This window comes from Aptenodytes patagonicus, chromosome 1 (assembly GCF_965638725.1).
Source record: "Aptenodytes patagonicus chromosome 1, bAptPat1.pri.cur, whole genome shotgun sequence".
Taxonomy (NCBI): Eukaryota; Metazoa; Chordata; class Aves; order Sphenisciformes; family Spheniscidae; genus Aptenodytes; species Aptenodytes patagonicus.
In genome coordinates, this window is record NC_134949.1 from 68,534,808 (window position 1) to 68,558,924 (window position 24,117).

General features: G+C 44.8%; 1 protein-coding gene across 6 annotated transcripts in view; it reads right to left on the bottom strand.

Annotated features, from left to right (window-relative positions):
- WASHC1 (WASH complex subunit 1) overlaps positions 1-24,117 on the bottom strand; it is a 47,296-nt gene extending 23,179 nt beyond the window's left edge. Inside the window, exons 1-4 of one of the 6 annotated variants that reach the window (XM_076340797.1) lie at positions 23,608-23,831; positions 22,394-22,458; positions 21,796-21,894; positions 10,481-10,634 (exon numbers count right to left, since the gene is read on the bottom strand). In XM_076340797.1, coding sequence (XP_076196912.1) covers positions 10,481-10,629 — 149 coding nt within the window. In that variant the 5' untranslated portion in view covers positions 10,630-10,634; positions 21,796-21,894; positions 22,394-22,458; positions 23,608-23,831. Of the gene's footprint in view, positions 1-10,480; positions 10,660-21,795; positions 21,895-22,393; positions 22,459-22,797; positions 22,908-23,607; positions 23,832-24,051 lie in introns of those variants that run through there. The other 5 variants (XM_076340808.1, XM_076340803.1, XM_076340789.1 and 2 more) reach the window with 5 other exon arrangements.

Below are 24,117 nucleotides of genomic sequence, written 5' to 3' on the forward strand. Positions count from 1 at the left end.
CCAAAGTGACAGAGAGAACTGAACTGTGGAGACCATGAACTTTCTAGTTTCTTGGTGCTGAGCTACTGGAATGACCGCCGTGTTATATATATTTCATAGATAATCAGAAAGGGTATTCCTGCTGCACTACCACAGAGCAGAGGTGTAACAGCTTTACCTTCTCCTCTAAAAGGAATGTCCTGTTATGCCTCTTAAGCCCATCAAGCATGTCTTCTTATTCAGTTTTGATGGTAGATCTAAAATGAAAGTCCTAAAAGTAAAATAAAACCAGGTATTTGCATTTTAAAATGTGTATTAATCCAGAATAAGGATCATATTCTTGGATAAATTAAGAATGGAATCCAACTCAGAAGATACTAAATTACTCACCTGGGTTTTCTCTTTAACACACTTTACCATCCAAATCCTTCATCCCTGGCTCCAAAAATAATTTTTATCACCTCCTCTCCCCTAATGGCACAGCATGGTGGATTCCTTCAATAAAATGATTGTCTGGAGGATTTAGATGGAAGAAAAACAAGAACTCCTTCATTAGCATCTGCAAATGGATCTGCTGTCTCCAAAAGCCCTGCTTTGTCTTAACTGTCAGTTGCATTTACACCCAAACTCTAATCTACCCCATTTGGAAAAGCCCGGTGACAGCACCATGGCTAGTCAGAAAGAAGGACCATGGAAAGAGAATTTAATCCACCAGTCAAGTGTGAAGAACAGACCTTTGGCACTGGTGTTTCCTCCCACATCTCTCCCTGCAGCGTACACACTCCCACTTATATAGGGGGGAGCCTGTAATACACATTTCAAGCCACTCAGTGTTATTTTCCAGACATTTTTCTCCACACTAGATCCCTGATGGAAGTCATGCCTGTAAAACAAAGTGACTTATTTGCATCTCTTCCTCCAGGGCTGACTGAGTAGATAAAACTCATCCATAGGAACAGAAAATGACTCCAACACATGTGTGAGAGTCCAGCGTCTGAAGCTGGTTGAGAAGGTAGAGCTATCACTTTGTGTAAGAAAAGAATGACATGGCAATTGTGTCAAGAAGAGTGGGAGTGGGAGAATCTGACAATATTGCTAAACCTACAGGCTAAGAAAGCAGAAAAAAAGGGAACATTTCTTTTGCTGTGAGGCACACACTGACTTGTTATGATCTGCTTCTCCTTGGATATTTCCAGAGACTAATAGCTACAGCCACTTGGCTGGTTGGAAGGGAATGTCTCTGGATGGGGTAGTTCACAAGATCTTTTCCAAATCTGTTAATTAACAGCCACCTCCTGCCCTAGTGGCTTATAGACATGACATTGCTGGACAAAAACCTCAGCCACTGCATCTCCCATCAAGTGGATCTGGATCCTTCCAACCCACAGCCATCCCGAGTACTTCAAGGAAAGGAAGTTTACTCAGCTGCGCAACAAGCAGAGTTTCTGAGTTCTCCTGGAGAACTTTCTTAGGGCACCACAACTGCGGGAAGACTTTAGGGAAGTACACTTAACACTTCTATGCTAAAGCACTGCAGCCATGAGACCTCTTTGCATTAGTCACTCACAGCTGTGGCCGGGAGGTCAGACCCACCTCTGCTCTCCGGGCGGCCCTCAAGGCCCAGGTCACTGCCTGGACCCTGAATTGACACTGACATCCCATTAACCTACTGAGGGACTGGCACCACAGCTGTTAGCAAAACACAGCCAGAGACACACAGTAGCCCAACTCGTCCACCCTCTACCCTCTAAAACTCGTTTCCCTACCACACCTTCCCACCACGCTCATGCTGAACTGCTGTCTTCCTCCAACCCAACGCTACCTTTAAGGCACCCCCAAACATTTATGAATACCACGTACAGGTGATTCACATGTTAGCATCCGTCTGAATCGGGTAGAAACCCTGAAACAACATTCAAGAGATGAGCCTAGAAAAGGTGTCAACATGCCCATGCAGCTCTGGCTTCAGAATTAACTGAAAATAAACATGCAAAGGTGGACGCTTGGTCCAATTGTAAAGACTTGCATTGCTCACTGGAACAAGTCTTTTTGGCACGTGGTAAGGAGGACAGATCACCACCACTTCCATCCCCTGCCAAATTTTTTGACTTCTTCCTCAAAGGGCTCTCAATGGTCTTGCTATGCAGAAAGGCCTGCTTTAGGGTTCAGTGTGGAATTCTCTTCTCACATACCTTTAGACCATTATGGATACAACATCATCATTATTATTTCTGGATATGTTACTCTCGTGCTCTAGGATATTACAACTTTCAGCCATATAAAACCTCACTGCATTAATGCATCAGACAGTATTTCTGAAGTCCATAAGCCTCCACAAGCATCAGCTGGTTCAGACCCTGCTGCACTCGGCTTCAAAGAAGGTTATTTCACTGCAATTGCATAGTGCTTGGGCTCCAGTCTGTTCACACACTACCTTTTCAATCCAGAAACAGTTCAGTAAGCAAAAAGTTACATCTTGTTAATAGCAGAGAGGTCCTCTTGGGCTTCCACCTCTTAAAGCAGTAAAAGCAGGGTAATTACACCTCTGTACTTTTTGTTGCAAGATAGCTCATAAAAGTTTAAACCAATTTATAGCAGTTGGGGGTATACAAAGTGATCCATTCTTCAACTTAGTCACAGCTCTGTCCTCAAATTGACTGTGCTTTAAAATAATCGTTGGTAAAAGAAGGCACTATTTATCAAGATAATTACTTCTCACCTCCACAAAGGGGCCTAACATTTGTTTCTTTTGCCTCTTCCTGCTACAGGCTATTTCCATAGATGGTTTTGAAACTGGCTTTATCTGTTTTGGAACATGGCCTTTGAATAATAAACAATGGTAGCTACTACATGTGGCATCTCTCATGTTAAAATCATAGCTCTTTAAACATTTTAGAAAAGTTTTGCTGAGCCATAGGGAGTCTATAGATGGCAGTAAATTTATTTTAGCCTACAGACACATAAAAATATGAACAAAAAGCAAAGAAAATTAAGTCAGAAAGCCACTATGAACTGCATGTGATTGGACCAAATGTTTTTTTGATTAATGATTTTCTTCAAGATGCAAAGTTCTGCTGCATGAACAGAGTCTGCACAGCAAGAAGTTCCTATGCTATCAAGAAATTATTTTTATTAAGCATGTTAAGATTTATCACAGACTCTTCTGGGACACCTCTTTTCAAGAAATCCAACTCATACAGTTGTAGACAGCAACATCCCTGTTACAAATATCGGCATTGCCATAATCAATCCTCTAGAAGCTAAGGTGGGATTTCCCCTTGCTCATGACCAAACAAAGAAAATAAACCAAATACCTTCAAAGCAAAGCCCTCCTTGAAACAGCAACCTTGCCTCCCTCTGCTCTCTTTCGGTATCACTCCTCCACCCTTTGAGGAGTAACAAATCCTCCTTCGGAGAATGGATCTGATCTCCCCAGAGTTGCAAAACCAGAATGAAAGTTGTCCAGAGAGGAAGGAACAGATTCAGGCCTCAGGATGGTCAAGCCACAATGCATATTCTACTGGGTATTTTACCAGCTACTGAGTTGCACTTACATAGGTAGGTGCATCCTACACTTCTTCCTACTTTCAAATCTCTTAGCTTTCTCAGGGAGTCTGTCTTGTCCTGTCTTTAAGGACCAGGGAGAGAATTAGCTCACCAGAACTTGAAAGCTGCCACTCAATATTGAGTTTTCTCCAACGAGGAACACAGTACAAACAAGAGACTAACCTGTTAGGGTTAAAAAAACCACAGACTAAAATAAAACAACAAACCACATGTACCAAAGTTACCTAAGTTTCTCCCTACTGTTTGCCTTTCCTATTGCACATGCCATCTGTTTTGATCAAACTGTCTCACATTTCCACTAGATATTCCACTACCATGAAAGGCCCTGTAAGAGTAGAGAGAATCCTCTCAAGAGTTCCATTAAGTCTGAAATTGTTGCCTGCCTCCTTTTGCTAAGCAGCTTTGAGACCAATTCCAGAAGTGGGAAAACACCTCTCCTGCAACTTTTGCATTTTCCTTCACTTTTTTACTACTTACAGCAAATTGATATATCAGCAGTTTAGCATGATTGCACCTAAAACACTCATTTTATTTTTAGTGACTGAGGATGTGGGTAAGGCTTATATTTCCTTTGTGCTCCTGGATGGCCATTTCAGCATCCTGGACACAATATTCCATCATTTTCTTTTCAGACGTAGAATCAAGCACTAAGAGCCCTTCCTCCCCACAGAACGTTTTCTGTAGCTACAGCAAACTCATCTCATGCTTTGAGAAACATTTTGCATTAATGCCGGCATTGAGTCTTTTAGTTATTCATTAAAATGTACCACTTTGCAGACCTGCTATTAGGTGTGAAAAGTTTAAGTCTGCTTGGAGGAGGATATCGAAGGTGAAGCACTTCAATAATTTCTTTAAATTTCTCATTTTAAACTATGCCAAAGGCCTTGTTAGTGTACAGAAGGCTACAGTTCTCTTATCAAGTTCAAGACTGCCTTTCAATCACTTAAGGCAGAACAGATTGATCACCCTCCTTTTGGGGGAATGGGATTCAAAGATAAACAGACCACTAGTGAAAGAAACTGATGTGGAAGAGCTGCTAGTAGACTTAGAGCAAGGGCTTAAGTAACCATCACTACATTTCAATGACAATGACACAAAAAGCATCTTGCTTGCAGAATCAAATTTAGCATTCTGCTCCTCTCCTTCAAAAGACACATTCAATCTCTGGAAGTCCGAAAGACACAGACTTTCAGCACTTTGAGATGAACAAGAATCCTGTCTTGCTAATTCTCCACTATGTTTGTTTCATTTTGAAGGAATAATCTTTTAATGACTTAATACCATTCAGTCTCCTCTTTCCTACTATTCCCATTTCATTTCAAGCTATGATAGCTCTAGCTGTGCCCCTTCCCACCTGCTGCCCTGCTCCACAGGCTGTCAAGGCATCTGAATTGAGCCTGGGCCTCAGATCCTGCAAGATTTTAAGCTTAGGGATTTTAGCAGCATCCAGAAAGAGCTGTAATCTGGACTCCTGCAGAACAGTCACTATCCCTCTGCCTCTTTTTGAGGGCACAGGATGCTTGCTACTGCCAGTTGCCACCAACCTTTCAGGCATGCTGATCTGACCCCCATATGTCGCCTCCTAAAGTCTTCTCAATAGTTTGGGAACCTCTCTCAAGCTACATCTTTACAAGCTTTCAAATTAGCTTCCAGAGGACCATGAGAGCTAAAACAAATGAGTGGTTTCTTAGAAAGTGTGTGCTACACTTAAAAAAAAAAAAAAAAAAAAATCCACATTACTTGGACATGCCTCTACAAGAATTACCAATACCTGCAGGCAAAATTCCTCCCTCTGTCTTCCCCATGCTCTATGTCCTCATGTCTGCAGGACCATCCACTCACTCCTTTACCTCACTGTTTCTGCTTAATCTTCCTGGCAGCGAATGACTGCTCCTACAGCCCCACAAGAGAAGGGTCTCTGAAATGAAACTAGACCTAGCATCCTCTCTCAGATGGCCTCTGGGACAACTTCAAAGTACCACAAGGTGATTTGTTGCTTAACAAGAGCCATATCACTCAGATTAACTGGAGAAAAATTGATGCCCTGTGCTACAGCCAGCCTCCTCGTGTAAACTCACCTGAATGGTGACCCATCACGATGGAGCCCTCTTGACAGCTCTCCTCCTAGTAAGATCAAACCCTTACAGCCAGCAGAGGAACAACTACAATGCAGTGTTCAAGCTCCAAGCTGCATCCCAGAGCCACAATGCACAACAAACAACACAGTACAGTTTGCAGCAAGACCCTTCTTTGCAAGTTTCCATGAGCATTTAATAATACATTCCACAGACCTCCTAAATCAAGTACATTCTTATGGAGAAATTCAGTCACCCATTTCCATTACTGATCATCATGACTAATCACAGTAATAGCTTTAAAACAAGGAGGGGGGAACAGCCAAATGCACCTCATGATTAAGGTTTTGTCTGCATTTTCAATTTCAGGACTACTTGCATCTCAGCCCTGCTCCTGTCCCAAACATCCCTTAAGGCTCTGCTGCCCAGACAGCCACTCCTTACCTTCCTTAATCACACACTTACCAGACTTCCTCCCCACGCTTAACAGCGTGTCCACAGTGCTTCTGTTTTCCAGCTACTGCTTTCAGAAGTGTGGCTCTCAGTGAAACCTTTGTTTAATATTAAAGCCCTTTTCAAATATTTAATATGAAATTAATTTGAATCCAATTGGGGAGGAACAAGGAGGATATGCCTGTTTAGGAAAATACTATTCCAGACAAGCAAAAGATACTGAATAAATCTTTAAAAAGATCAACCCAGAAATTCTTCCTTAAACTGAAAGAAACACAAGGATGAGAAATTTGTGATCCAACTTGTGGTTGGATCACAGGCAAAGGAGACCAGGACCTTGATAACAACATTCCAACCCCAAGTATTTGTTTTCTTTCTACTGCTGTAACACTCCATGACATAACTTCATAGGCAATTTTCCACAAATCTGTTATACAAAAATGTACGCTCTGAATAATGAACTGACATATTAGAGGTTATTAACATCTCCTGGCAAAAAAAACTCTCCTCAGAAATTGAGAAATTCCAAAGGGCAAGCCTAGCTAACCAGGGGGGCATCTCGGGAAAGCTAAACCCACCACCTATCTGAAGTACTTATCACAACAACATTCCTGTAAAAAATTCCACAGCACATGATTCCAACACAAGCTGTCACCCAGAAAATGCTGGTAATGATGAAACAAATAGATGAAAGACTACTGGTTAATTGAGTGTTTAAATTGGTCATTCTGCCTCCTGTGACCTGTATCAAAAGCCCTTCTTAAAAGTCCAGGAGTTAAACTCATATAGATATTATGTCAGATTGGCTATGTTAGAATATTTATGTTTTAAGCAGTAATGATATGTATTAAAATCTCAGTAGCTACAGGCAATGAATCTGATCTTTACTGCAGCTTCCACAGCAGATTAATTACGTGAATTCAGTTAACATACACAAGGTTAAAACTTCCATTACTCCAAAACACAACCCTGGAAAGTACGTGCAGCCTCTTGATCTCCTCACAGTACTGGTATCAGCACCAAGAGGACAGAACTTCTTAAGAGGATGGGACTGTTGACGGCACTGACCTAAGACATCAACCTGTACCGCCCAGCAGCCAAAAGCCTGCCTAGGTCAGTGCTCTCGCTCTCCCTCTGCAGGATGTGGTACTTTGCTGTTCTCTGTGTGGAAGAGGCCGGATGGGTCCCTGCTCCCAAGGGTTAGGAATATGACAAGAGAGGGATGCTGAGCTACTCCCTGCTCTTTCCTAGTGATTCCAGACCACAGTCCAGGTGCACTGTCAGCAAGGTACAGAGGAAGTTTAGCTGCTATGGGCTGCTAGACCTACTCTCCAAGGCTGTTCCCAGTGGGTCTGCTCTGGATCTCACCCATAGTTTACCTGTTATTTCACACCTGCACATCCCTTGATTCTCTACAAACTAATGAACTCTGCAAAGTGCCTCATTCACCGTGTACCTTGCCACAGTTAAACTTAATAACAAGTCAGCTTGTTTGAGAGCATTTGGAAGGAAGACAGCTTGGCAGAGACTTCTATCATGGGTTATTTCCCAGATTCCCCAAACCAGGGGGAAGGGGAGGAAAGCTGCTTATCTTCTTTCTCCCAATTCTCCAAATGCAAAGGTGTCTTTTCTTGTGTCCCCTTGAGAAGACTGAATCCACACTGCTGGTTCTGCACAGCCACTAACTGGCCCAGGGAATATTTCTTCTACAACCACAACAGTACCACAGCTGCCTTCAGCCAGTTTCCAAATAAAGAGAGAAAAAGCTCACCTTCCTTGCACAATGGATGGACATGTTCATTTTAAGAATTCATACTCAATTGTCATGTAAGCAACAACTCAAAGCAGAAGCTTTGACCAGCTAACATGGAAAAAAGATTTGGTTGTGGAAAGATTCCTCTTTCCATAGAGAGTAAGAGAGACTCTTTCATTCCACCTTCAACAAATTACAAATCGGCTTGCCGCTCTCGAAAGCGCTGTACCAATCCAAGTGCTCCCACAAAACAACCCCAGAACATCTGCATCTTTGTAGTACTGAAGTAATGAGTTTGACACACTCAGCTGAGTCTGCCATACTGAACAAGTTTCCTCTCCAGCAACATTGCAAGCTGCTGTTTTGCAGATCAGAACAGTCAGCTTCCCCAGATAAGGCAGCTCCTTCCTGGAAATGGAAGATAGAGCTGCCTTATCTCAGGAAAGGGAAGATAAAAGGTCACTCTTCACTAAGTGGCAAAGTTCTCACCTTGAAAGCTTTGCCCCTTGATTGGCATGGAACAACCAAGGTCATGGAACTTTTAATCAGACGCCTGCATAATTACTAAATCATTATTAATTATATCAGAGAGCCGAGACCTCAGAGGAAAGGCAAAGCAAACAAAGAGCCCAATGAAGCCTCCTCTGTTGTTGGAAAAAATTGGTAATTAAAAGTCATGAGTGCACCAAAGAGCGAGGGAACAGCATCACAGTCACTGTTCAGGACTCAGGAGTGACTTGCATACAAAACAGCAAGCTTGTCTCCCTGGGGAAATTACAGGGTACTGCATTACAAAGCAGTGAGTACGATGAAAAGAAAAAAAAAAGACAGAGAAAGAACCACTCCTGTTTTATCAATAGCTTTATTTGCCCCACAGATAGGGACAGCACTACCAACCAGTCCCAAGTTTGAGAGGTGCCTTCCACATGTTTCTGGCAGCTCTAGAAAGCCTTCTCCCAGCCTTATATCATTGTCATGGTTTAACCTCAGTCGGCAACTGAGCACCACACCACCGCTCGCTCACTCCCCCGCCCCGGTGGGATGGAGGAGAGAATCAGAAGAGTAAAAGTAGAGAAAACTCGTGGGTTGAGATAAAAACAGTTTAATAATTGAAATAAAATAAAATAATAATAATAATAATAATAATAATAATAATAATAATAATATACAAAGCAAGTGATGCACAATGCAATTGCTCACCACCTGCCAACAGATGCCCAGCCAGTCCCCGAGCAGCGGCCCCCCCCGGCCAGCTTTTCCCCAGTTTATGTACTGAGCATGACATCACATGGTATGGAATGTCCCTTGGGCCAGTTTGGGTCAGCTGTCCTGGCTGTGCCCCCTCCCAGCTTCTTGTGCACCTCCAGCCTTCTCAGTTGGTAGAGCATGGGGAGCTGAAAAGTCCTTGACTAGTGTAAGCACTACGTAGCAACAACTAAAACATCGGTGTGTTATCAACATTGTTCTCACCCTAAATCCAGAACACAGCACTGTACCAGCTACTAAGAAGAAAATTAACTCTATCCCTGCCGAAACCAGGACAATCATGAAGGGTTCCCATACTGAGAAGTGCACAAAAGAATGAGACCTTGTGTTCAACATAATCCAGCCTACACACACTCCTGGCCCTCGCCCAAACAAAGACTATTCCAATGAAAAGCCTTTATTTGCCTCAATGACCTGAGCTCAGCCTTAGTGACTACCCTTTCCCCAGAGGCTGCCCTTCAAAGTATCGCTATCAAAAATCGAAGAACTTCAATCTGCCCTTAAAAAACCCAAAAAACTCAAAAGAAGAAAGAATGCCACGATCCTGCTCACACCATAATAAATCAAACTATGTAGTCATGATCCCCACTGAAAGCAAAGCAAGTGCTTTTGCTAATCAGGCTATTAGAAGATAAATGCTTATCTGTTTCTATATCAATGATATGATAGGCCATCTCAGGGCGCTGAGATATCAAAGATGGCATCGGATGAAAGAAGGCACCACGCTATCTACCATCATTTGTGGGCAAACACAAGAATCTCTCTGATCTGCTATATAGGTAGCCTTTTAGATCCAATCCTAAAGATGACCATATGCAAGAGGTGGCACGTCTGGGCCGGATCCCTGAAGAGATCAGTTTAGATGGATTATGAGACTGTGGCGAGAAGAACAGACACTCCCATGTGCTCAGCCCTCCCAACATACAAAAAGAGCAGTGCAAAACACCAGAATCTCAAAGAGAACAGTTTGTAAGTCCCAGAGATCAGAACAAAGAGACATTTTCTACTCCACTGCTCCAAGTACAATGGCTCAAAAAGACGTATCTTCGAGATACTCTAAATAAGAAAGTTTCCCATTTAAAACATAAGCAAGAAGGAATAAAGGATAACTGCAGCAGAAGCAGTAATGCAATTTGTAGGAGTCTGCCACTGAATAAAAAATTAATAACAACCAACCTCTGGCTGACTGCAGCCATTTCATTATGCTTAACTTTGACAGACCGAAATCCAATAAACTTCTACTGAAGTGCATGTGGTCCTTCTTTATCCCTTTACTGAACTTCCATTGCTTGCCAATGCAATGCCCTTTCACTGCTGCAACCTTATCACAGCACTGTTTCCTATTGCTGAATGCTAAGCCCCCAACCCCCATGTGATAGCACCGTACCTGTTGAAGATATCGCCCGACACCTTTTGCAGATACTGAAGTGCATCTGCCACCTGCTGAACAGCCTCCTCCCTGCGTAAGTCTGGTTGGATCAGGGGGACTGAGTACGTCTGCCCTTCCAAAAAGTGCTTCTGGGCTACTGTAGCCATTGTGCCTAAAGGAAAGAGCAAATAGGTCATTACAATAAACACACTTCCATTTTACCACAGCTTTTATTCAGGGACTTCCACTCTCTGCTTCCCTAATTATTTTAGGAAAGCGTTTGCAACAGAATCGGTGAGCTGAGGAGAAAGGCACAAGTAGTAAGGTTGACATACTGGATTTTTAATAAATCCAAGGCAGCTACAGTGAAGTGGGAGTCTCTTGCTTATCTGGGTGCTCTTGGGAACCATGATTTTATTTTTAGCATGATACTTAACAAATCTCCGCTCAGTACTGTGCTCAAAACAAAGACCACACTTTGGAGCAAAGTCAGTTCAGGGTGGTGATACAACTCGTCAGAAATCACCCTGTCCTCTCCTCCCATCGTCATATCCCAGATGGATATATTTCAGGTAATTCAACACTATTAGAAAAATGCAGTATTTCATCTTACATTTCTGCTCCAAGAAACACAACCACCGCTACCCTTCCAAGAACAGCAGCTATGAAATTACAGGGTATGCATGTGCACACACGCCCTTGCTCCAAGTAAGTTAATGAGAGTTCTTCCATTCTGAGACTCCCAGGAGCTGCTCGTTGCTTCTGCAAACGGTATTCCAGCCTGTACAGCAGAGCAGGCAGAGAATAACATAGAAACAGAGCCTATACTGGAGAAATTCACAAAACAAGAGCCTGAAGAGATAGTTACAGCATAAAATGACTGTTTAATAGGTGAAAATTAGAGGGGTCTTCAAACATTCTTTAAATTCCCTATCTTGCTTCACAAAATGAAAAGATATCAGATTAGACTTGCCTGCAGCCATTCCTGTACATTTAAGAAACACCATCCATCCTCTTCGAATTTGTCCTTTCTGATCCTACCACAGCAGGTTAGGAAAGACTTTCTGTAAGTGTGATGTGGCTGGTGTTTTGGGTTTGGTTTTTTTTTTTTGGGGGGGGGGGGGAGGGTTGGTTGGGGTTGGGGTTTTTTTTGGGGGGGAGGGTGTTTAATAATGAATCATATGAGAGGTAAGAGAAGGAAGACAATTGGAAGACAACATCCTGACACAGCTGGTAAGTGAGCCTACCAGGGGAGGTGCCTCGCTCGACCTGCTGCTTACAAACAGAGAAGGACTGGTGGGAGATGTGGTGGTCGGAGGCCGTCTTGGGCTTAGCGACCATGAAATGATAGAATTCTAGATTCTCAGTGAAGTAAGGAGGGGGGGCAGCAAAACCACAACCATGGACTTCCGGAGGGCGGACTTTGGCCTGTTCAGGACGCTGGTTGAGAGAGTCCCTTGGGAGACGGTCCTGAAGGGCAAAGGGGTCCAGGAAGGCTGGACGTTCTTCAAGAAGGAAGTCTTAAAGGCACAGGAGCAGGCTGTCCCTGTACACCGTAAGAAGAATGGGCGGGGAAGACGACCGGCCTGGCTGAACGGGGAGCTCTTGCTGGGACTCAGAAAAAAAGGAGAGTTTACCGCTTGTGGAAGAAGGGGCAGGCGAGTCAAGAAGAGTACAGGGATCTCGTTAGGTCGTGCAGAGAGGAAATGAGAAAGGCAAAAGCCCAGCTAGAACGCAATCACAAGGCATGAGCGGGACAACAGAGGATCAGTCCCAGCCAGCACGGGTTCATGAGAGGCAGGTCCTGCTTGACCAACCTGATCTCCTTCTATGACCAGGTGACCCGCCTAGTGGATGAGGGAAAGGCTGTGGATGTGGTCTACCTGGACTTCAGTAAGGCCTTTGACACCGTCTCCCACAGCATTCTCCTAGAGAAGCTGGCAGCTCACGGCTTAGACAGGTGTACTCTGCGCTGGGTAAAAAACTGGCTGGATGGCCGGGCCCAGAGATTTGTGGTGAATGGAGTTAAATCCAGTTGGCGGTCGGTCACGAGCGGTGTTCCCCAGGGCTCAGTTTTGGGGCCGGTCTTGTTCAATATCTTTATCGATGATCTGGATGAGGGGATTGAGTGCACCCTCAGTAAGTTTGCAGACGACACCAAGTTGGGTGGGAGTGTTGATCTGCTCGAGGGTAGGAAGGCTCTGCAGAGGGACCTGGACAGGCTGGATCGATGGGCTGAGGCCAACTGTATGAGGTTCAACAAGGCCAAGTGCTGGGTCCTGCACTTCGGCCACAACAACCCCATGCAGCGCTACAGGCTTGGGGAAGAGTGGCTGGAAAGCTGCCTGGCGGAAAAGGACCTGGGGGTGTTGGTCGACAGCCAGCTGAATATGAGCCGGCAGTGTGCCCAGGCGGCCAAGAAGGCCAATGGCATCCTGGCCTGTATCAGAAATAGTGTGGCCAGCAGGAGTAGGGAAGTGATGGTGCCCCTGTACTCGGCACTGGTGAGGCTGCACCTCGAATACTGTGTTCAGTTTTGGGCCCCTCACTACAAGAAGGACGTTGAGGTACTGGAGCGTGTCCAGAGAAGGGCAACGAGGCTGGTGAAGGGTCTGGAGAACAAGTCTTATGAGGAGCGGCTGAGGGAACTGGGGTTGTTTAGCCTGGAGAAAAGGAGGCTCAGGGGAGACCTCATCGCTCTCTACAACTACCTGAAAGGAGGTTGTAGCGAGGTGGGTGTCAGTCTCTTCTCCCAAGTAGCAAGTGATAGGACGAGAGGAAATGGCCTCAAGTTGCGCCAGGGGAGGTTTAGATTGGACATGAGGAAAAATGTCTTTACTGAAAGAGTGGTTAAACATTGGAACAGGCTGCCCAGGGAAGTGGTGGAGTCCCCATCCCTGGAAGTATTCAAAAGACGTGTAGATGCGGCACTTAGGGACATGGTTTAGTGGGCATGGTGGTGTTGGGTCGATGGTTGGACTCAATGATCTTAGAGGTCTTTTCCAACCTTAATGATTCTATGAGTCTGTGATTCTATAAGGAGGAAACCTAGGAGCCTTTCCGCAGATAAATTTGCAAAATGAAGCCCAGCCATCAGAGGACTTGGCTCTGCTGCAGGAAGCCTAGACCTATTCTGTTTCACTTCATGCATCACTGGCAGCCAGACTCCGTATCCACACTCTTTAGCAGCAATGTTTGCACACTGATTAGTCTTCTTGACTGGGCCTATTCAGCAGGCAGGAAATTATTATTTAGAGCTGTAAAGCATACAAGTTAATCTGAGAGGAATACAGCTAATTTTGAAATGGCATTTTTTGATCTGCTGACCACAGCCAACCATGAACCCTTTTGCTTTCAAATCTACTATTTGACTGACAACACGGAACAAAGCGACCAGACAACACAGCGAGTGCGCAGTTATGAGATACTATGGCTCCGGCAGCAAAACAAGTTTACGATCCTCCCTGCCACTGGTCTCAACTCTTCTGTTGCATCAATGCTGCTGATGTTTGGCATGCCTATTTTTAACTCAGATCAGTTCAGTGACCCAATTTACCGCAGCCAGATAAACAGCTGTAACTGCCCAGTCATGAAACAGAGTTTGCAGGGGCAAGAAGGGGACTTCTTAAACTTGCTTCACTATCAAAACCATTACCGTGTAATGGTAATCCTGCCCTGCAGGATGAGAAGGCCAAGCTTTTCGCCTCTTGAGGCCAGATGAGATTATACAGCCCCAGTATGATTTCCCAGACTCTCACCAATCCTAATTCTCTTAGTGACCTTTCTAAAGCCAAGCTCAGTTCAGCTGCTGACTGACAGATGCTCACACTCAGAAGCAGCACTCCCCCAGCTACTACCAAACCGTTTCTTTCCTCGCACTCCGAAGCTGCAGACTGTTCTTCAGGACCCACTGCTCCCTTGCAAAGAGAGGAGCACACAGTAGTGGGGCAAAGCAGGAAAAGCCCTGGGCGCTCCTGCTCACACTGTCACAGTTCGGCTGTCAGTAAACTTCAGTTGCACAGGTTCTCAACGCAGCCTCTCACACGGGCTCCAGATTCTCACCTTTCCTAAAAAAACACATTAGAGAAATGTGGTAGACTCTGTAGGAACTGCTATTGGAGACAGATACAAGAGACAATTCTTTCTGTGCAAGGTAACAAATTAGAGATTTATAGCAAGAAAGAGGAAAAACAGCAACAGCCTTCTGAATGACTAGACTCGGGCAAAATCCCATGCTACAGCTGTTATTTATTACCTCTTGTGACCAAACTAACTGGAGAAACAAGCCAGTTTTACAAACACTTTGAGTAAAGGTCTGACCATATGCTTAGAATAAAAGCAGAATTGTTTCCCATAACAGACAGGGACTGCAGGAACAAGGAAGATTTTAATTGGGAAAATTCAAAATATTCCCAACAAAAGTCAGGAAGGAAAGCAAAGACTGAATGTCACTCAGCAAGACTGATTCTCCCTTTATCTCAGCCTCCAGTGCACTCAGAAGGAAGCAGCACATTTCCTTGCAATGCTCCATTATCAGAATTAGGCATTACATAAAAACAAAATGCTGCAGATTAGAAATATCTCAGCTCTCCCACCCTGCCCAATGGATGCCAAGCCTTCACGTAACATACACGCCAAAGGTGCAAATAAACTGTTCATAGCTTACACAAGGAAGTGACTTCCACAAAGCAACAAACTGGTTCCAGTATCACTCCAGAATCTTAAAGAGGGAGCTGGCGTGTTTCAGTAGAAAGCACAGCATCCTGGAATTATGATGGCCGACATGAAATACTCAGACGCTACAGTGAGAAATAGGCATATAAAACCCAAAGCAAGTATGATTCAGAAAAGCAGATGTCCGATCACCCAAGAGATTTAATCATTAGTGGTGTGACCACCTGTGGGTCACACAAGGCAGAAGAAACAGCAACATGGCTCTTTTTTTGTGATCAGAGGCTCTGGAAAAGAGTTGCAGCATCTAGGGGCTCCAGCCACTCTTTATTAAATTTTTTTTTTCTATGTCAACTTTCATGATCATGACAAATGTGCTCTGGTGTTATATAATAACCTCACTTGCCTTATTAAATGGCAAACAAAGAGAAAAAGGTTGTTTTCTCACTGCACCACCTGCTTACGAGTGCTATATCCCGATTTGGAAGTTCTGACTAGAGCTAGCAACTGCTCAGATTTGCACTTTTGCCTTAAGCTGTCTATACCTTTAACCTCAAGCAAGCTGGTACAAAGCTCTTCAGGGCTGGTGGCTATCCCTCTGCACCCAAAACTGCGCTCTCCCTCTCAGTTTCAACATTCATACTAGCAAAAGCTGAGTGAAACAACAGCAGTGGGAAATGCAACATCAGCCTCCACCAGACTGTCCCACCTTTCCAAAAGACTTACACCAGGACAGATACAGGCTGAGCACTCCCGGATTTTCAGGTATCTGGAGCCAGCAACTGTTCAATCATCACAGGCAAGTCTAATACTCTGATGGCTACGTAGAGATTTGCAGCTCCGAACCCAGAGAAGGAAGTATACAATTCACTGCTCTGGATAGGTAGAGAAACACTCCACCTACTTTGCTCACCTTTTGGGTTACTTTCCCCTGGACCCAAGAATAAAACTCCTATGTCAAGGCTAAGTCCAAGAGAACTTGTTACAGAGCAAACAGAGTCTGTAAAAGAAGCAACACTCCTCTAAGTTCTTTAGAAAATATTGCTCTATGGAGGACCGATCGCAGAGATGATTATCTACAAACAAAAAAACCCCACAAACTTAAAATATCTTAATTTTTCAAGGGAATGTCAACAAAGGCAATATTAAGAAAATAATTTGGCTGCCCTCAACACAGGCAGAGACTGTAAAGCTATACACAAGCACTCACCAGATGCATGCTTTGCCATGAAAATAAAGGGAGAATAAAGCAAGCCACCAACAATACTTGCTTCCTTAACATGCTTCAAGGGATTAAAAAAAAGGGGGTCCAGGGGAGAAGAGGGCTTAAATACTTTGAAAAAAAATCAGTGTGTATTCTTCAAAGATACAAGGGCTGCTTCAGCAATTACTGTGCTACTGCTTCTGTCACTGCACTGGAAAGGCAGCATGAACTAAAGGCCTTTAATTCCCACATGCAGTAACATCTCCAAGAAGGGACAGGCTATCTCTAGCCCTCTGTCTCTCCTTTGTAGGACCCTAATAAAAGATCAATGCCTTGTAGCCACCTGCAAGGATGCAGAGACCAGCAATATGCAATAAAACACAAGTCTGCATATCCCGCACCACATACCACTACACCACTACCACCAGGATGGTTCCACAGTGGGAACAGACCAAGTCACAAAGGAACTACAGATTAAGATTAAACACACTCCAAAGATGGAGTAGAGACAGGCTTTGGGCATAGCTTATCACAAGGTGCTGCCTCCTCTGATAGAGCAAAGTCACATGCATAACTTGGTTCACAGTGAGAAGTCATCCCAAATTCCTCACTGACAGTAATTTCTCACACATAATACTTTCTACCATGTTTACCTGGACAAATGTTGTCCCATCCTGGCTGACAGTAACAGACCTCTGTTATTCTCACTTTCCTCTGCTCCAATCTAGTGTACCACATCAGCACATTGCTCGCAATACCTAAATGCGGCTTTTAGAGCTCACGAAGTTCCCAGCTGCTACAATGTCAGTTGTGTGTCTCATGACAAACTTCTACTGTACACTTAACTACGGTACTCCCTAGTACTGTACTTAATATACTACTACATCATCCTCATTCTCTACTTTCCGCACAGGCTTCCCACAGAATTTCAAATCATGATCAAATCTGCTGGCATATTCAAGTCATACCTCGGTTGTACTAGAAGCTTGCCTAGAGGCCATTCCAACAAAATACCAGAATGAACTCCTCCAAGGGGAAAAAAAAAAAAGAAAAAAAAAGACAACTTTATCACCTTGCCCTCCACAGATAAAGCACACTCCTGTGAGTTTACCAGCTGCAAAGCCAGGGAACTGTATTTAAAAAAGAGACTTAAAATGCTAGAAAAGCAAAAAGATGTCATTGCATATGCTTCTCCTGTTAAGGGACAGGATACGGCAGTGTGTGCACATGCACTCACACAGATGTAGACACGCAACTGAAATGAAAGCTGGAAGTTGCTTACACTCTGGTGGTAAATGCAGCACAAGAGCCTAGATGTAAGTCCTATTTCATTGTGCAATTTCATTGAAATTTAGTCTTCCAGCAGAGCACACAATAGGTAACTATCCTGGGTAGGACAGCAAGATGTATTTCCAGCAGTGAGATGAGAGGTTCACCACAGTCCCTGTGCTAAGCCAACTTTACCTTTTTTTTTTGGGGGGGGGGGGGGGGGAGAAAGGACAGAAAGGGTGGGAGGGAGAAGCACTTTGATAAGTTAAGAGGATGAAAAGTCTATTTATATTTTTTAATTAACCATGTTCTACAGTGTTATTAAGCAGCAATCAAAGATGCAGATGGTACTGATTTGATTGGCAAGAGGTACACTGTGCTGAATATTAAGGAACTCTGCCCCTATAAATAGGTCTAATCACCATCTGAAGGCTGGAAGGCAGTGATGAAAGAAAGCATTAATAAGACCATAATTAGGCCCCGTAGCAGGCTGTACTCCACCAGGGTGCTCATGTTACTAGACGTCTCTTATAGTAGCATCTTCAAACTCTGTTGTAGATGTTACTGCTTTGGGTCTCAAGACCTCTAGTAGTTATTTTAGACAAAGCTACGAAGAGAGGGTTTCTCCATCTTTGGAGGGCTTGGCATCAGTTAGGATTTTATTTCCCAGTACCATTTCTCAAACAAGAGAGCTCTCCATTCCAGCTGTCCCACCCTGCCCACTCTCAATGAGTGAATTAAACTGGGCAGCTGGAGCTCCCCAGGCACAGAGACTGGCAAGGGGTGCAGGAAAGTGAGAAGTTTTAGAAGCTGTCGCTCTCCCTCCCCCTCAGAGCAGCAGGAGCACATCATGGCCACATCTACATCACAAAGTTAACCTAGCCACAGCTGTAAAAGCCATTTCTGCTCCTCTGCTCCAGCTTTAGAAAGAGAGATACTTACTTAATCTCATCAACCTCATACTTTCAGCCTATCCTTACAGTATAGCATTACCTCAGAAGAACAACAACAAAAAAAAGTCCGTGTAGAAAATGAATCCTACAAGGCATCTCCTGCTACATGCCAATACTTCCAAAAGTCGCTCATTAATATGGGACTGCCTGAACAGCCAAGATCTTCTGAAAAGGAGTCAGCCTCCCACATCACACCACGGCCCTGCAGAAACAGCAGAGCACTGAGGAACCTGACCTGATACTCAGCAGGACTTGGGGGCTCGCACTGCATTTCACACACTGCGCAACCCAGCCTTGTGGGCCAATATTCTGCTTGGAAATGGCAGGAGTGGATTCCATCACTGAAGCAGTCTCACCTCATCTGTCCTAGCAGCAGCTGCAGGAAAAGCAAAAGCTTTTTCTGTTGCACCGGTAGGCAGCCACTAACTACCCAGTGATATAATGCCACTCAGTTCTCCATATCCAAATGGTGTGGAATTACTGGCAGTTACTACATACGCAGTATCTCGCACATCTGGGTACCACAAGAACATCGCATTGCACCACAATGTCAGCTACAGCGCTAGGTGCCTTTTTGTTAGCTGAATCTATGTACTACTGATAGTTATTCAATTCAATGCAACATACCTTGGGATCTGCATGAAAGGTACCCAAGATCCATTCAATTTGAAATATGTTTCGCTCAACCTACTGACTACCAACGTTGTACTAGAAAAAGGTATTAAGGTAATGCTATGAAGATATTCACTTTTGGAAACAGCCAGAGAGACTCTGGTATGAGTCTTGCATCCAAAACCCCAGAACTTTTTTTTTTCCCCAGTTAATTCCCTAAGCTGCAGAGGGAAAACAATAAATAGGCTGCTTTGCAACAAAAGAGCTGCTTACTGACACAGTTTCTGTAAACTGGGTGCCTGATAGGAACATGTCTCCCTGGACCATGGGCTGTGTCAGAGACCAACAAACACCCGTTGCTACTTATGTGTTTGTCCTATTCTGCTGTTTCTGGAATAAAAGGCTATCTGTACGTGATCCTTCCTGAGCACTCAGAGCTACCAAAGGAAAAGTACTGGCCTGTCAAAAATCTACTTCTGAAAGTGTGAGCCCAGTATTTAAGGCAGCCTCTCTCAAGAAGCCAGGGCCTGTTAACACCTTTGGCTCAGACACATTTCTCTGAAAGAAACAGTAGGTATTGCAGCTACTAAAGACAAATGAAATCTATGAGCAATATGACATCAAGGCAAAGACATTATTGACAGGTAGCTGAATGCACATGAACTGGAGGATTTGGTTTCCCACCAGCAGCATTGTCTCTTGGATCAAATGAGCATGGGCCTGAACCAATACCTCAACAGACTTGGTGATCATTCTCAAATGGAGACCCTCCCTTTCCCTAAAAACTACTCGGAGCCACTTAGATTTGTTGGTTTGTCGCATACTACACTGCCCTATTCCACTTAGGCTAAAGAGAAAGAATCAAAATTTGAGATCTCGGAGCCCAGCTTTACAATAGCATATGGCAACTCCCTGGCAAATTGCAAAATCCCTGACATTTAAAGATGGATCACATAAAATCAAATGATATCAACTCTCCAGAAGACAGAATGCTACTACATTAAATTATTTTTTAAAGAGAATCTGAAAGGTAGAGACTTAAAAGAATTTAGATGTGCACTTCAATCCTCTCAGCTCCACAAGCTAAGATGGCCTCTAAGCCACTACTGTCTTCAAGACAACATTTCCCCTCAATGCAGAGCTCTGCTTTGTGAAGCATAGACAGCAGCCCTTGCCGCCATAAGGCACCGAGCTGCAGGCTGCATCACCTTGCTGAGAAAGTCCTGTCCTCTAAGCACAGGCTTAAATTGATTTCCTTCAGCTGGATACATAAAGCTCATTTTGACGGACAGATGTTGATATCTAAAGTTAATCAGATAACCCACTCTGCAACTGTCACCTTTGGCTTTCATCATTAATGGAGACAATCAGGGGCTCTAATGAACAATTGATCTGATTCTAAGGCAGCCATCTAAAACTGACCAACAGCACTGTGCTAACTGCCTGCCTTCCCTTCCTCTCACTATTTATTATAAAAGAAGCCTAAGCAAATAGCTTAGCTACACCTACAATACAGACATACAGAGAATCCCAGCCCAAACATCCAGACACAGCTCTTCATTCAATTTCCTAAATGGGGGCACTTTGGTTTTGTATGCCTAAAGTACACAGAAGCCACCAGCTATGCCAAAAGTCCCTTGGAGGGCCATTCCCCTGCAGTAAGTTCTCTTAAATACTGGAGTTTCAAAAGCAGGCTAGCTGAAATGCTGCTGTAGGGCTTCCTCCAGAATGTTTGGTTCAGAAAAATGAGGAGCTGTTCAATCTTACTATCAGACCACAGCAACAAATACATACTTCCAAAAACACGTCACTTTCCGGGGGGGGGGGGGGGGGAAGATGCAGTTAATTTTTCTCTCTAATTTTCTGATGCAAAATCAGCTTCAGTCTCCTGCGAAGCGACCTTAGCTGCAGATCTAACCATTGCCACATCTTGCTGCCACAAACCCTAACTAGCAATGTCCTATTTTTCACCTCCACATTCAGTACCCTCTGCTCCAAAGTTCTGGAGTTTTACAGCACCCATACCCCACACACACTGTGTTACAACAGACCCTGAGCTATTTAATGAAGGCAACAACCACATCAAACTGGCAACCAAACCAGTTCCTGCCCATTTTATACATTCAAAAGGAAAGGGAATGCTTGCATTTCCGCAAGATGACAGGAGGGGAACTCACTCACTATAAGGAAGTGTCTTCAAGCTTGTTCATATTTGCTAGAAGCAATATCCCTACAGGGTGGCGTGGATAACAGGAGATGACAAAAAGCTGGGTCAAAAGAATGACACCTGGGGAATCAATAACCCACTAAACAAACTGCTGGACGGACTATTTTCTGGCAAAGGTTATCTTGTGAAGGGGTCTAAGCAGAGCTGATTAGCTATAGAAATTGCTTTCTGAGTGATAAACATGATTCCCTTCAAGCTCAAATACCACAGGCATGGGAAACATCACAATTTCAGACATAATCCTCTTCTTCCTCTGCACACAATCTTTAATCTAAAAAAAATTATTAAAAAAAATCTACCTTGCTTTCAGGCTTATCTCAGTACTATTTTTGCCCAGCCCTCAATTTCTACCCTTTTCTTTTACCGCTCAGGCTGAGCATGCAGTGACTATAGTTACCTGGTATTAGCAGAAGCCAGACTGCAGAGTAGTTCCCAGGGATTATCTGCTTTCAGTTTTGCCAATGAACTCCTGAGTTGAGAGAACTGCACTTTTTATCTGAAGGAATGAAGATTAAAAACTCAGTTTAAATATCCAGAGTGATAGAAGAAGGGCAGATGCTAAGACTAGCAGCCTGTGCTGCTCTGGGAGTGCCTCAGGCATTTTTCTGCCTGAGGGCTCTTTGGAGGTGTGGCTATTTCCCCCCATCCGAAGCATCCCGGGAATACAGAGGTATATCGGGCAGCCTTTACATCCCAGCTTTACTAGTCAGACAAGACAAGCATAATTAAATATCAGGAGAACTTATCAGTCCTTAGCTAACCTTCCTAAAAGAAAGTCTAAGCAAGGGACAGTTGACTGGAGCACCTCCGATTCCCCAGAAAACCAAAATGCAGAAAGCCTCTACAAGAACATGCCAAAGTCACTTTGCTTCCAGCCCTTGCCTCTGGCAAGAGCAGCACTATCCGCTCCGCTTCCTTTCACTGCTCAAGGAAGGCTCCGTATTTCAGAGAACTGGCAAGAAATAGGGACAGTTTTAGCTTGTTTTAGCTTCTACCTCATCTACTCCAGGACAGGTCAATCCGGTCTGCAAATCACTGCCAGCAACACCCGCTGCGCAACCTAAATGAAATAAATAGGTCATCTCAAGCTAACTCCTAGCTGACATTTGCTTGAATCACGTGAAATGCCACCACCACAGCTGGCACTATCCCACACTCCTTGCTGGAAGCTGCATTGTAGAAGCGAGCAGAGTCGAGAATAAGCCTACTCTCCCCAGGGATGAAAAGCCCCCTCTTCTGAAAGAGGCCTCTGGGAAAATCCAGGTGCTGTCCAACCATTCAACATTTGAACCACACCATTTAAAAAAAAAAAAAAAAAAAAAGAAAAAAAAAAGAAAGAAGCCCTGTCACCACAACAGGACTTCTGTTGATTACTAAAATAAATACAAACAATGATCACCACTGCTGGATGTGGATTCACAATGTTCACTACATCCATCGGCAGCCTTTCTTCATGTGCACAGCTAGGTCTAGTAGCCCTCTGGTCTTTTTACTGTTGGCCGACTCATTCTTTATTTTGAACATAGAAAAAAAATAATATAATAAATGCATTTATCACAACAGCACTCGGGTTCACTTGCAAACGTGTTTTTATTTGACAATTAGTTACTTCACCACAGCTACCAGCTTGGGAGTGAGGAAGATGCCCTTGTGCAACTTAAAGTAAATCCATGTTAAAACTGATTTGCCAGTACTCCAGGTAGCAAACTGTGTTGATGCACTGATGGACTAGAAGTTACGTTTTTTATAATCCGTGGTGGTCTTTGGATTAGCTGATAGTTAATAGTAACCAATCGGCACCTGGAATAGTACAAACCCCCACAACTCTATTACAAGCCATTAGCTGACTTTCTGAGGAAAAATTACATAACCCACATCCCAGAGTCCTCTGACCCTCTACCTTGGACACCTTTTTCTCTTTTTCGTGACTCCCTTCAGGCTGCAGCATCTAGCTGTCTATCCCTACAGGGCACCTAACCTACACGGAGAGAAGGCATCGCCCTTCCCAGGCCCCGAAGCGCTGTGTTGAGTCCAAGTGTCCCATTCGTCATCGCCAACTGGAGACTTCCATGCTCCATGCCCGCCTGGCAGCTTTCCCAATCTATCTCACGGCTCAGCACTGAAGCACCGCACGAGAAGCGTAGCAAAAGGTTTTCTAAACCTGTTATCCCACCCAAACAGGTACTGTAGGGCGCTCATTTCACGTTACCAAGCTCTTCGTCCCAAGACCTGACGGGGTCCCCGACGGACAGCGCCTGTGGCCACCAGGAGCGTTTCACCGGCGGGTGACAGGCCGCAGACCCCGCGGCGGCCCCTCGCAGGCGCTTACAGGGCCCTGCCAGAGCCGACCGCCCCGCTCAGGCCCAACGGGAGGGAAGCTCCCCGAGCCCCGGCTCCTCCCCGCCGAGCCCAGCCAAAGACGTTCCACTCCGCGCTGCGCCGCGGGGACACCCCCCGCACCCGGCCCTCCTCCGCGCCCTCCGCCAGCACCGCCGACCGCCGGCGTCCCCGCGGGCCCGGCCAGGCCGCGCCGAGCCCGCCCCGGGCGCCGGGCACAGAACCGCGGGGGGGGGGGAGAAGGAGGGCCCGGCCCCGCCCCCCGCGGCCGCGCCGAGCCCAGCGCGCGCTCCCTGCCGCGCCGCGCACCCCTCACCTGCCGCGAGCCAGCCACGCCCCGGCGCCGAGCAGGAAGCGGCGCCCCGCACCGCTTCCGCCCCTA